General features: G+C 48.8%; 1 protein-coding gene across 16 annotated transcripts in view; it reads right to left on the reverse strand.

Annotated features, from left to right (window-relative positions):
• Positions 1–14,243, reverse strand: part of MYCBP2 (MYC binding protein 2) — a 705,517-nt gene that overhangs the window by 330,335 nt on the left and 360,939 nt on the right. For all 16 annotated transcript variants that reach the window (XM_063952980.1, XM_063952968.1, XM_063952974.1 and 13 more), the window contains one exon: positions 4,004–4,210. In XM_063952980.1, the coding sequence (XP_063809050.1) occupies positions 4,004–4,210 (207 nt within the window). The remainder of the gene's footprint in view (positions 1–4,003; positions 4,211–14,243) is intronic.

A 14,243-nucleotide genomic window follows, 5' to 3' on the forward strand; every position in this document is an offset into this window, starting at 1 on the left:
GCTAGACTCATATTTCCCAGTTATTTAGCTGTAGGTTTGCAGATAGCTCCATACTTTTCTCTAGATTACTACAGTTTTGCAAGGAGTTCATTGTGGATTCGATGGTGTCTGTTTAATTAGATAGTGCACACATATCTGGCACTTACAGTATGCCCAAACTAAAGGCTGTAACACCCGCCTGCCTAATACCAGGCCACCAGAAGCCCTGTTCTGCAGGATATGGAAACTAGGGCCTCCATTTACAGAGATGCAGTTACAAAGGCATGAACTGTAGAAACGGCGATGCATCAAAGGCGGAACAACAACGAGCTTCCTTTTCACCTTAAAAAAGACCCCAGATAGGGGGTGGAAATGCGTTGGTGTGACTGACAGGAGTCAGTCTGTCGGATTACATGGGCGACCGCCGTGATGTTGTCTGCTTGAATCAGCACCGGCTGGTTTTGAAGCAGGGGTCTTGCCTGACTTAGGGCATTGTAAATGGCCCTTAGTTCCAGAATATTTATGTGTAGGGAAGCCTCCTGACTCGACCATTGTCCTTGGAAGTTTCTTCCCTGAGTGACTGCCCCCCCCCCCAACCTCGGAGGCTTGCATCCGTGGTCACCAGGACCCAGTCCTGTATGCCGAATCTGCGGCCCTCGAGAAGATGAGCACTCTGCAGCCACCACAGCAGAGACACCCTGGCCCTCGGGGACAGGGTGATCAGACGATGCATCTGAAGATGCGATCCGGACCACTTGTCCAACAGATCCCACTGAAAGATCCTTGCATGGAACCTTCCGAATGGAATTGCTTCGTAAGAAGCCACCATCTTTCCCAGGACTCGCATGCAGTGGTGCACCGACACCTGTTTTGGTTTTAGGAGGTCTCTGACTAGAGATGACAACTCCTTGGCCTTCTCCTCCGGGAGAAATACTTTTTTCTGTTCTGTGTCCAGAACCATCCCCAGGAACAGTAAGTTGTAGGAACCAACTGCGACTTTGGAATATTCAGAATCCAGCCATGCTGTTGTAGCACTTCCTGAGATAGTGCTACTCCGACCAACAACTGCTCCCCGGACCTCGCCTTTATAAGGAGATCGTCCAAGTACGGGATAATTATAACTCTCTTCTTTCGAAGGAGTATCATCATTTCGGCCATTACTGTGGTAAATACCCTCGGTGCCGTGGACAGACCAAACGGCAACGTCTGGAATTGGTAATGGCAGTCCTGTACCACGAAACGGTGGTACACCTGGTGAGGTGGGTAAATGGGGACATGTAGGTAAGCATCCTTGATGTCCAGTGATACCATGTAATCCCCCTCTTCCAGGCTTGCAATAACCGCCCTGAGCGATTCCATTTTGAACTTGAACTTCCTTATATAAGTGTTCAAGGATTTCAAATTTAGAATGGGTCTCACCGAACCGTCTGGTTTCGGTACCACAAACATTGTGGAATAGTAACCCCGTCCCTGTTGAATGAGGGGAACTTAGATTATCACCTGTTGGAGGTACAGCTTGTGAATTGCCGCCAGCACTACCCTCCCTGTCCTGGAGAGTAGCTGGCAAGGCTGATTTGAGGCAACGGCGAGGGGGAGACGTCTCGAATTCCAGCTTGTATCCCTGAGATACCACTTGTAGAACCCAGGGATCCACCTGTGAGCGAACCCACCGGTCGCTGAAGTTCCAGAGACGGCCCCCACCGCACCTGGCTCCACCAGTGGAGCCCCAGCGTCATGCGGTGGATTTAGTGGAAGCAGGGGAGGATTTTTGTTCTTGGGAACTGGCTGTATGGTGCAGCTTTTTCCCTCTACCCCTGCCTCTGGGCAGAAAGGACGCGCCTTTAACCCGCTTGCCTTTCTGGGGCCGAAGGGACTGTACCTGATAATACGGTGCTTTCTTAGGCTGTGAGGGAACCTGAGGTAAATGTCGACTTCCCAGCTGTTGCTGTGGAAACGAGGTCCGAGAGACCATCCCCAAACAATTCCTCACCCTTGTAAGGCAAAACCTCCATGTGCCTTTTAGAGTCCGCATCACCTGTACACTGCCGAGTCCATAATACTCTCCTGGCAGAAATGGACATTGCATTAATTCTAGATGCCAGCCGGCAAATATCCCTCTGTGCATCTCTCATATATAAGACTACGTCTTTAATATGCTCTATGGTTAGCAATATAGAGTCCCTGTCAAGGGAATCTATGTTATCAGACAGGGAATCAGACCACGCTGCTGCAGCACTGCACATCCATGCTGAAGCAATAGCAGGTCTCAGTATAGTACCTGAGTGTGTATATACAGACTTCAGGATAGCTTCCTGCTTTCTATCCGCAGGCTCCTTTAAGGCGGCCGTATCCTGAGACGGCAGTGCCACCTTTTTAGATAAGCGTGAGCACCTTGTCCACCCTAGGGGATGTCTCCCAACGTAACCTGTCCTCTGGCGGGAAAGGGTACGCCATCAGTAACTTTTTAGAAATCACTAGTTTCTTATCGGGGAAGCCCACGCTTCTTCACACACTTCATTCAACTCATCTGATGGGGGAAAAACCACTGGTTGATTTTTCTCCCCAAACATAATACCCTTTTTAGTGGTACCTGGGTTAATGTCAGAAATGTGCAACACATTTTTCATTGCCGTAATCATGCAACGGATGGCCCTAGTGGAATGTACATTAGTCTCGTCCTCGTCGACACTGGAGTCAGACTCCGTGTCGACATCTGTGTCTGCCATCTGAGGTAGCGGGCGTTTTTGAGCCCCTGATGGCCTTTGAGACGCCTGGGCAGGCACTGGCTGAGAAGCCGGCTGTCCCACAGCTGTTATGTCATCGAACCTTTTATGTAAGGAGTTGACACTGTCGTGTAAAACCTTCCACATATCCATCCACTCTGGTGTCGACCCCGCAGGGGGTGACATCACATTTATCGGCACCTGCTCCGCCTCCACATAAGCCTCCTCATCAAACATGTCGACACAGCCGTACCGACACACCGCACACACACAGGGAATGCTCTGACTGAGGACAGGACCCCACAAAGTCCTTTGGGGAGACAGAGAGAGAGTATGCCAGCACACACCACAGCGCTATATATAATCAGGGATTTACACTAACACAAAGTGATTTTCCCTATAGCAGCTATATAAATTCAGTTTGCGCCTACATTTAGTGCCCCCCCCTCTCTTTTTTACCCTTTGAGCCTGGAAACTGCAGGGGAGAGCCTGGGGAGCTGTCTTCCAGCGGAGCTGTGAAGAGGAAATGGCGCCAGTGTGCTGAGGGAGATAGCCCCGCCCCCTTTTCGGTGGGCTTCTCCCGCTCTTATATTAATATTATGGCAGGGGATTTTTGCACATATATAGTTTATTAGACTATATTATGTGCTGTTTTGCCAAAGTAAGGTACTCTAATTGCAGCCCAGGGCGCCCCCCCCCCCCCCCCCCCCCCAGCGCCCTGCACTTATCAGTGACCGGAGTATGTGGTGTGCATAGGAAGCAATGGCGCACAGCTGCAGTGCTGTGCGCTACCTTAATGAAGACCGGAGTCTTCAACCGCCGATTTCCAGGACGTTCTTCTTGCTTCTGGCTCTGCAAGGGGGACGGCGGGGCGGCTCCGGGACCGGACGACCGAGGCTGGGCCTGTGTTCGATCCCTCTGGAGCTAATGGTGTCCAGTAGCCTAGAAGCCCAAGCTAGCTGCAAGCAGGTAGGTTCGCTTCTCTCCCCTAAGTCCCTCGTAGCAGTGAGTCTGTTGCCAGCAGATCTCACTGAAAATAAAAAACCTAATAAATACTTTCTTTACTAGAAGCTCAGTAGAGCCCCTAGTGTGCAACCAGCTCGAGCCGGGCACAGATTCTAACTGAGGTCTGGAGGAGGGGCATAGAGGGAGGAGCCAGTGCACACCAGTAGTCCTAATTCTTTCTTAGAGTGCCCAGTCTCCTGCGGAGCCCGTATATTACCCATGGTCCTTACGGAGTTCCCAGCATCCACTAGGACGTCAGAGAAAATGGTAATATTTTTCTATTTAAATATACTTACATCATCTACCAAAACCTCTAGTTCATACTCATGGACTCCTCCTCCTCCATAAACACAGAAGCCAACGACCACAACTCCAAGTTTGTCTACTGAGAAGCAAATTGCATCTGGAGAGCCATTCCCAGTGTTCCAGCTTCTACCCTGGCTTGTCTTGGTGAAGCGATTAGGACTGGATTTTACTGAGTGCAGAGAGTTTAATCCATCAACCTATAGAAAGATTACACGGATGATCAGAAAAATGAAAGGGAAAGGCTGTCGTACAATATAGAAATTAAAATGCGTTTCTCTGCTTCACATATGTATGTCCACTGTGTGTGTCCAAACACTTCATAAAGTAGCCTGGTCACCTTTGCCCCACTCACTATTTGAATAAATAGGATTTTAAAATTACCTACATGTAAATCCTTTTCTCGTAGTCCGTATAGGATACTGGGGTCCACATTAGTACCATAGGGTATAGATGGGTCCACTAGGAGCCTTGGGCACTTTAAGAAATCAATAGTGTGCACTGGGTCCTCACACTATGCCCCTCCTACCAGACTCAGTCTAGAAACTATGCCCGAGGAGACGGACATATCCTGAGGAAGGATTTAACAGAACAGTGGTGAGATTCGAACCAGCACACACAAACAAGAGGAAAGCCATGCTAACCAAATTTAAACAGGAACAGCAACAGCTGAAACAACAACAATACTTAACGAAGTAACAGTGCAGGAAACAAGAAGCACTGGGCGGGCGCCCAGTATCCTCTACGGACTACGAGAAAAGGATCTACTGGTAGGTAATTAAAATCCTATTTTCTCTTATGTCCTAGAGGATACTGGGGTCCACATTAGTACCATGGGGATGTACCTAAGCTCCCAAACCGGGTGGGAGTGTGTTGAGGGTCCTGCAGAACTGATTGAGCAAACTGAAGGTCCTCAGAGGCCAAAGTATCGAACTTGTAGAACTTGGCAAACATGTTCGACCCTGACCAAGTAGCTGCTCGGCAGAGCTGTAAAGCCAAGACACCCCGGGAAGCCGCCCATAAAGAACCCACCGATCTAGTAGAGTGGGCCTGTACTTTAGGATCCGGCAACCCTGCTGTAGAATAAGCCTGGATAGTACACCTGATCCAGCGAGCAACAGACTGCTTTGAAGCAGGACACCCAATTTTCTTGGGATCATAGAGAACAGAGAATAGAGACCTGAACCCCTATATTTAGTGTTAGGGACTTACCCAATGAGAGGCTACCTTGGCGCGGTGGGTAAACTCATAGCCCTGGCCAGGATTATGCTAAATGCCTTTGGTTATTACAGGTTGAGCTAGTGTGAGATAGTGCACCTGCTACTTTTTTCCCCTTGTATACTGTTATCAAGTCTCAAGCAGAGTAGCACCTCATTACTTAATTATGGTGTGCAAACTAGGGCCCCCCCTCCTTTCCTAACTGATTCTATGTATTTATACATAGATCTGAAGGCATGAGACACCTTCAGCCTAGTTTAGCACCCTGCCCCACCCACCCCTCACTGATTTTAATTAGATAGCCCAGCACTCTGACTTACATATGTGGAGTGAGCACACTGAGGTAAGACTCCTACATTTGTTTACTATGATAGTCAATATAGGGGGGGATTCTCTGGGGTGCGGGGCTCCTTGTACCTGCCGTGGCTGGACGTTCCCGTGACATTGCAGTCTAACACTATTTCAATACACTATGGCTCTTATACTTTGTTTTATATATATGTAACACTTTCACATTTTCTTTTACTCCTCACATCACTCACACATGCAGCAGTAGCTGCTCCTACCTCTAACTCTTTATTTGTATCACTCTTGCGATGTCCTGGGGTTGCCTGGCTGGGTGGCTCTGGGGTGTCCTGCCCCCCGGACCTGAACCCCTATATTTAGTGTTAGGGACTTACCCAATGAGAGGCTACCTTGGCGCGGTGGGTAAACTCATAGCCCTGGCCAGGATTATGCTAAATGCCTTTGGTTATTACAGGTTGAGCTAGTGTGAGATAGTGCACCTGCTACTTTTTTCCCCTTGTATACTGTATCAAGCAGAGTAGCACCTCATTACTTAATTATGGTGTGCAAACTAGCCCCCCCCCTTTCGATCATAAAGAACAAACCGCGAGTCCAACTTTGTGACGGGCTATCCGCTTCACATAGATCACAACATTCAAGGACTTTGAGGAAGCAGAGGTGTCTGTAAGCACCAGAACCACAATAGCTTGGTTGATATGAAACGCAGACACCACCTTAGGAAGGAATTGCTGACGCGTTTCAGCTCTATCTTCATGAAAAATCAAATAGGGACTTTTGTGAGACAATGCCCCCAGCTCACACACTCACCTTGCTGAAGCCAAGGCTAACAGTGTAACCGTCTTCCACTTAAGAAACTTTACTCCTGTAAAGGCTCAAACTATTCTGATTGTATAAACTGCAACACCACGTTCAGATTCCAAGGTGCTGTGGGAGGCACAAAGGGCGGTTGGATGTGCAGAATACCCTTCAAGAACGTCTGAACCCCAGGGAGGGAAGCCAATTGTTTCTGGAAGAAAATGGATAAGGCTGAAATCTGGACTTTCAAGGAGCCCAAACGTAGGCCCACATCCACACCTGACTGTAGAAAAAGAAGGAAACATCCCAGTTGAAATTCCACTGTAGAAAATTTCCTGTTTTCACACCACGAGACATATTTTTTCCAAATACGGTGGTAATGTTCCTGGCCTGGATCAGGGAAGGAAAAACCTTGTCCGGGATCCCCTTCCGGGCTAGAATTTAACGCTCAACCTCCACACCATCAAACGTAGCCGTGTTAAGTCTTGATAAACGAACGGCCCCTGTATTAGAAGATCCTCGCGAAGAGGCAGAGGCCACAGGTCGTCTAGGAGAATCTCCGGTAGATCAGCGTACCAGGCCCTTCTTGGCCAGTCTGCAGCAATGAGAACTGCTTGAACCTTTCCCTTTTAATTCTTTTGAGAATTCTTGGGATCAATGGAAGAGGTGGAAACACGTAAACCATCTGGTAGACCCATGGAGCCACCAGAGCGTCCACCGCCGCTGCCTGTGGGTCCCTCAACCTGGAACAATACCGCCTGAGCTTCTTGTTGAGACGAGAGGCCATCATGTCCATTTGTGGAATCCCCCACCAACGAGTCAAGGACTCGAACACCTGCGGGTGAAGGCCCCACTCTCCTGGGTGGAGGTCGTGTCTGCTGAGGAAGTCCGCTTCCCAGTTGTCTACTCCCGGAATGAAGATTGCCGACAGCACCACTGCGTGTCTTTCGGTCAGGAGGAGAATCCTCGTTACCTCTGACATTGCTGCTCTGCGCTTCGTTCCGCCCTGTCAGTTTATGTACGTTACTGCCGTCACATTGTCTGACTGAACTTGAATGGAGTGATATTGAAGAAGATGCGAAGCCTGTAGAAGGGCGTTGTATATTGATTACCCATAGCGCCAGAACACTGATCGGAAGAGTGGATTCCTGACTTGACCATTTTCCTTGGAACTGTTCCCCCTTGGTGACTGCTCCCCAACCTCTGAGGCTTGCGTCTGTGGTTAGCAGAATACAATTTTGAATCCCGAACCGTCGACCCTCGGTCAGGTGAGAAGTCTGAAGCCACCACAGAAGAGAAATCCTGGCTTTGGGCGACAGACGTATCCTCTGGTGCATGTGAAGATGCGATCCGGACCAATTGTCCAACAGATCCAGCTGGAAGGGCCTTGCGTGAAACCTTCCATATTGCAGAGCCTCGTATGAGGCTACCATCTTCCCCAGAAGGCGAATGCATAGATGCACCGAAATCCAGGCTGGTTTTAGAACATCCCGGACCATCGACTGGATTACCAAAGCCTTTTCCAATGGAAGGAATACCTTCTGTGCCTCCGTGTCCAGTATCATCCCCAGGAACGGAAGCCTCCGTGTTGGTTCCAGGTGGGATTTCGGCAGGTTCAGAATCCACCCGTGATCTTGGAGTAGTCGGGTTGAGAGGGCAATGCTGTCCAACAACCTCTCCCTGGATGATGCTTTTATCAGCAGGTCGTCCAGGTACAGTATTATGTTCACTCCCTGCCTGCGGAGGAGAAACATCATCTCTGCCATTACCTTGGTAAACACCCTCTGTGCCGTGGAGAGGCCAAATAGCAGGGCCTGGAACTGGTAGCGACAGTCCTGCAGTGCAAAACGTAGGTAAGTCTTATGATGAGGCCTAATCGGAATATGAAGGTATGCATCCTTGATGTCCAGGGACACCAGACATTCTCTCTCCACCAAACCTGAGATCACCACTCTCAGAGACTCCATCTTGAACACCCTTAGGTACGGGTTCAGTGACTTGAGGTTTAAAATGGGCCTTACCGAACCGTCCGGTTTCGGCACCACAAACAGGTTGGAGTAATAACATTTGTTTTGTAGTTGAAGTGGAACTAGGACAGCGACCTGAGATTGTACCAGCTTCTGGATGGCTGCCTGCAAAATAAGACCTGCTTCTGGAGACGCTGGTAAGCCTGATTTGAAGAATCTGAGAGGTGGGAGTTCTTGAAACTCCAGCCTGTCTGGCCAGGGATCCTTACATGATGTTGCCCAAATGTGACGGAAATAACGTAACTGGGCTCCCACCTGCCTGTCTTCCAGTCAGTGAGGTCCACCGTCATGATGAAGGCTTGGAGGAAGCAGAACCGGAGATCTGTTCCTGAGAACGTGCAGCTGCTGGTTTTCAGGGTTTACCTCTATTACCTTTGAATGCTGTAGAAGAACTTATGGACTTCCTTTAAATTTTGCTGTCCGAAAAGTACTGCAGAGTTGGCGCAGAGTAGGTTTTCCTAGCTGGGGGTGCTGCGGAAGGAAGGTACGTAGACTTACCCGCCGTAGCCTTGGATATCCACGTATCCAGTTCATCTCCAAAAAGGGACTCACCTGTGAATGGTAGGCTTTCCACGCCTTTCCTGGAACCCGTGTCCGCAGTCCATTGGCGTAGACACAAGCCCCTGCGTGCTGACACTGCCATGGCAGTGGTGCATGCGTGAAGCAAACCAATTTCCTTTAGGGCCTCTACCATAAAGGTAGCAGAGTCCTGAATATGTTGTAGGAGTAAAATTATCTCCCCCCTGGGTAAGGACTCTAATCCGTCAATGAGGTTACCTGACCTCTTAGTAATGGCCTTAGTGATTCATGCACAAGCAATAGTGGGTCTCTGGGCCACCCCAGCAGCAGTGTATAATGATTTGAGAGTGGTCTCAATCTTGCGGTCAGCGGGGTCCTTTAAGGATGCTGTCCCCGGAACAGGTAAGACTCTCTTACATGACAACCTGGACACCGATGCGTCCACAATCTGCGGGTTCTCCCATTTCTTTCTATCCTCCAGAGGAAAGTGAAAGGATGTAATTAACCTTTTAAGGATCTGAAACTTATCAGGATTAGCCCAAGTTTCATCAAACAGAGCATTCAATTCCTTTCATGCTGGAAAAGTAGCTGAGGATTTCTTTTTTACATTAAAATAAGATTCCTCCTCTACCTCCGCCACCTTGTCAGGAATGTGCAGGACATCTCTAATAGCTTCTATTAGGGCCTGTATTCCTTGTGACAGGACTGCATCCCCCCAACTCGCATCCACTTCACCCTCCTCTGTGCCTGATGTATCGTCATCAGTATAAGTCTGCATGAGCTGGGCCAGAGTACGCTTTTGTGGGCAAAAGGCAGGGGTCTGAGACGCTGGTATGGGAACTGAATCTCTATTCATCAGGTCATCCAGAGACTGTCTTAAGTATTGCGTCTCTCTCTCAGTATGGGATAATTTAGTAGAAATATTAGCCCCACTAGCCTGAGAATGTGTACTATTCTGGGTACATGGTAGAGAGTCTCCGGGGGAGGATAGACACTCTGCTGTGCAGGAAACAGACCCTGGACATGGTAACGTGAAGGGACACACACACACACAGAAGGTGAAAACACAGTTTAACCCACACAGAGCCCATAGGGAGACACAGAAAATGGAGCCAGCCACACCGCGCCCTTTTAGCCAAGTAAAAATAAGAATTTACTTACCGATAATTCTATTTCTCGTAGTCCGTAGTGGATGCTGGGGACTCCGTCAGGACCATGGGGAATAGCGGGCTCCGCAGGAGACAGGGCACATCTAAAAAGCTTTTTAGGTCACATGGTGTGTACTGGCTCCTCCCCCTATGACCCTCCTCCAAGCCTCAGTTAGGTACTGTGCCCGGACGAGCGTACACAATAAGGAAGGATCTTGAATCCCGGGTAAGACTCATACCAGCCACACCAATCACACCGTACAACTTGTGATCTGAACCCAGTTAACAGTATGATAACAAAACGAAGTAGCCTCTGAAAGATGGCTCACAACAATAGTAATAACCCGATTTTTGTAACAATAACTATGTACAAGCATTGCAGACAATCCGCACTTGGGATGGGCGCCCAGCATCCACTACGGACTACGAGAAATAGAATTATCGGTAAGTAAATTCTTATTTTCTCTAACGTCCTAGTGGATGCTGGGGACTCCGTCAGGACCATGGGGATTATACCAAAGCTCCCAAACGGGCGGGAGAGTGCGGATGACTCTGCAGCACCGAATGAGAGAACTCCAGGTCCTCCTTAGCCAGAGTATCAAATTTGTAAACTTTTACAAACGTGTTCTCCCCTGACCACGTAGTTGCTCGGCAAAGTTGTAATGCCGAGACCCCTCGGGCAGCCGCCCAAGATGCGCCCACTTTCCTAGTGGAGTGGGCCTTTACAGATTTAGGCTGTGGCAGGCCTGCCACAGAATGTGCAAGTTGGATTGTGCTACAGATCCAACGTGCAATCGTCTGTTTAGACGCAGGAGCACCCATCTTGTTGGATGCATACAATATAAACAGCAAGTCAGACTTTCTGACTCCAGCCGTCCTAAACTATATATATATAAATATATTTTAAGGGTCCTGACAACGTCTAGTAACTTGGAGTCCTCCAAGTCCCTAGTAGCCGCAGGCACCATAATAGGTTGTTTCAGGTGAAAACCTGACACCCCCTTAGGAAGAAAACTGGAGACGAGTCCCAGTTCTGCCCTGTCCGAATGGAAAATTAAATATGGCTTTTATAAGACAAAGCCGCCCATTCTGACAATCGCCTGGCCGAGGCCAGGACCAACAGCATGGTCACTGTCCATGTGAGATATTGGTCAACAGCATGTTCACTTTCCATGTGAGATATTTCAAATCCACAGATTTGAGCGGTTCAAACCAATATGATTTTAAGGAATCCCAACACTATGTTGAGATCACACGGTGCCACTAAAGGCACAAAAAAGGGGTGTATATGCAATACTCCCTTGACAATCTGGACTTCAGGAACTGAAGTCAATTCTTTCCGGAAGAAATTCTACAGGGCCGAAACTTAAAACCTTAAAGAACCCCAATTTTAGGCTCAAAACACTCCTGTTTTCAGGAAGTGTAGAAATCGACCTAGTTGAATTTTCTTCGTGGGGCCTTCCTGGCCTCACCCACGCAACATATTTTCACCACATGTGGTGATGACGTTGTGCGGTCACCTCCTTCCTGGCTTTGACCAGGGTAGGTATGACCTCTTATGGAATGCCTTTTTCCTTCAGGATCCGGCATTCAACCGCCATGCCGTCAAACGCAGCCGCGGTAAGTCTTGGAATAGACATGGTACCTGCTGAAGCAAGTCCCTTCTTAGCTCCCCAGGCCCTTAGTCCTCTGTGAGCATCTCTTGAAGTTCCGGGTACCAAGTCCCTCTTGGCCAATCCGGAGTCACGAGTATAGTTCATACTCCTCTATGTCTTATAATTCTCAATACCTTGGTTATGAGAAGCAGAGGAGGGAACACATACACCGACTGTTACACCCACAGTGTTACCAGGACATCCACAGCTATCGCCTGAAGGTCTCATGACCTGGCGCAATACCTGTCCCGTTTTTTGTTCGGGCGGGACGCCATCATTTCCACCTTTGGTCTTTGCCAATGGTTCACAATCATGCGGAAAAACTTCCCTATGAAGTTCCCACTCTCCCGGGTGGAGGTCATGCCTGCTGAGGAAGTCTGCTTCCCAGTCGTCCACTCCCGGAGAGAACACTGCTGACAGTGCTATCACATGATTTTCCGCCTAGCGAAAAATCCTTGCAGTTTTTTCACTGCCCTCCAGCTTCTTGTGCCGCCCTTTCTGTTTACGTGGGCGACTGCCGTGATGTTATCCCACTGGATCAATACCGGCTGACCTTGAAGCAGAGGTCTTGCTAAGTTTAGAGCATTATAATTTTGCTCTTAACTCCATCTATGTGGAGAGAATTCTCCAGACTTGATCACACTTTCCTGGAAATTTTTTCCCTGTGTGACTGCTCCCCAGCCTCTCAGGCTGGCCTCCGTGGTCACCAGCATCCAATCCTGAATGCTGAATCTGTGGCCCTCTAGAAGATGAGCACTCTGTAATCACCACAGGAGAGACACCCTTGTCCTTAGATATAGGGTTATCCGCTGATGCATCTGAAGATGCGATCCGGACCATTTGTCCAGCAGATCCCACTGAAGAGTTCTTGCGTGAAATCTGCCGAATGGAATTGCTTCGTAATAAGCCACCATTTTTACCAGGACTCTTGTGCACTGATGCACTGACACTTTTCCTGGTTTTAGGAGGATCCCGATTAGCTCGGATAACTCCCTGGCTTTCTCCTCTGGGAGAAACACCTTTTTCTGGACTGTGTCCAGAATCATCCCTAGGAACAGTAGACGTGTCCTCGGAAAAGCTGCGATTTTGGAATATTTAGAATCCACTCGTGCTGTCGTAGAACTATTAAAGATAGTGCTACTCCGACCTCCAACTGTTCTCTGGACCTTGCCCTTATCAGGGAAGCGTACCAGTTTCTTTTAAGAAGAATCATCATTTCGGCCAATACCTTGGTAAAGACCCGTGGCGCCGTGGACAATCCAAACGGCAGCGTCTGAACTGATAGTGACAGTTCTGTACCACGAACCTGAGGTACCCTTGTGAGAAGGGCAATTTTGGACATGTAGGTAAGTGTCCCTGATATCCAGTGACACCATATCGTCCCCTTCCTGGTTCGCTATCACTGCTCTGAGTGACTCCATCTTGATTTGAACGCTTGTATGTAAGTGTTCAAATATTTCAGATCTCACCGAGCCGTTTGGCTTCAGTACCACAATATAGTGTGGAATAATACCCCCTCCCTTGTTGTAGGAGGGGTACTTTGATTATCCCCTGCTGGGAATACAGCCTGTGAATTGTTTCCAATACTACCTCCCTGTCGGAGGTAGACGTTGGTAAAACAGACTTCCGGAACTTGTGAGGAGGAGACATCTCGAATTTCCAATGTACACCTGGGATACTACATGTAGGATCCAGGAGTCCCCTTGCAAGTGAGCCCACTGCGTGCTGAAACTCTTGAGATGACCCCCTACCGCACCTGAGTCCGCTTGTACTGCCCCAGCGTCATGCTGCGGACTTGGCAGAAGCTGTGAAGGGCTTCTGTTCCTGGGAATGGGCTGCTTGCAGCAGTCTTCTTCCCTTTCCTCTACCCCTGAGCAGATATGACTGGCCTTTGCCCGCCTGCCCGTATGGAGACGAAAGGACTGAGACTGAAAAGACTGTGTCCTTTTCTGTTGAGATGTGACTCGGGGTAACAAAAAGGTGGATTTTTCAGCTGTTGCCATGGCCACCAGGTCCGATGGACCGCCCCTTTATACGGCAATACTTCCATGTGCCGTCTGGAATCTGCCTCACCTGACCACTGTCGTGTCTTCGTCTGGCAGATATGGACATCACATTTACTCTTGATGCCAGAATGCAAATATCCCTCTGCGCATCACGCATATATAGAAATGCATCCTTAAAATGCTCTATAGACAATAAAATCTTGTCCCTGTCAAGGGTATCCAAATTTTCAGTCAGGAAATCCGACCAAGCCCCCTCAGCGCTGCACATCCAGTCTGAGGCGATTGCTGGTCGTAGTATAACACCAGTATGTGTGTATATACTTCTTAGGCTATTTTTCAGCTTCTTATCAGCTGGCTCCTTGAGGGCGGCCGTATCTGGAGACGGTAACGCCACTTGTTTTTATAAGCGTGTGAGCGCCTTATCCACCCTAAGGTGTGTTTCCCAACTCGCCCTTACTTCTGGCGGGAAAGGGTATACCGCCCATAACTTTCTATCGGAGGAACCCCACGTATCACCACACACTTCATTTAATTTATCTGATTCAGGCAAAACTACAAG

This window comes from Pseudophryne corroboree, chromosome 2, assembly GCF_028390025.1.
Source record: "Pseudophryne corroboree isolate aPseCor3 chromosome 2, aPseCor3.hap2, whole genome shotgun sequence".
Classification (NCBI taxonomy): Eukaryota; Metazoa; Chordata; class Amphibia; order Anura; family Myobatrachidae; genus Pseudophryne; species Pseudophryne corroboree.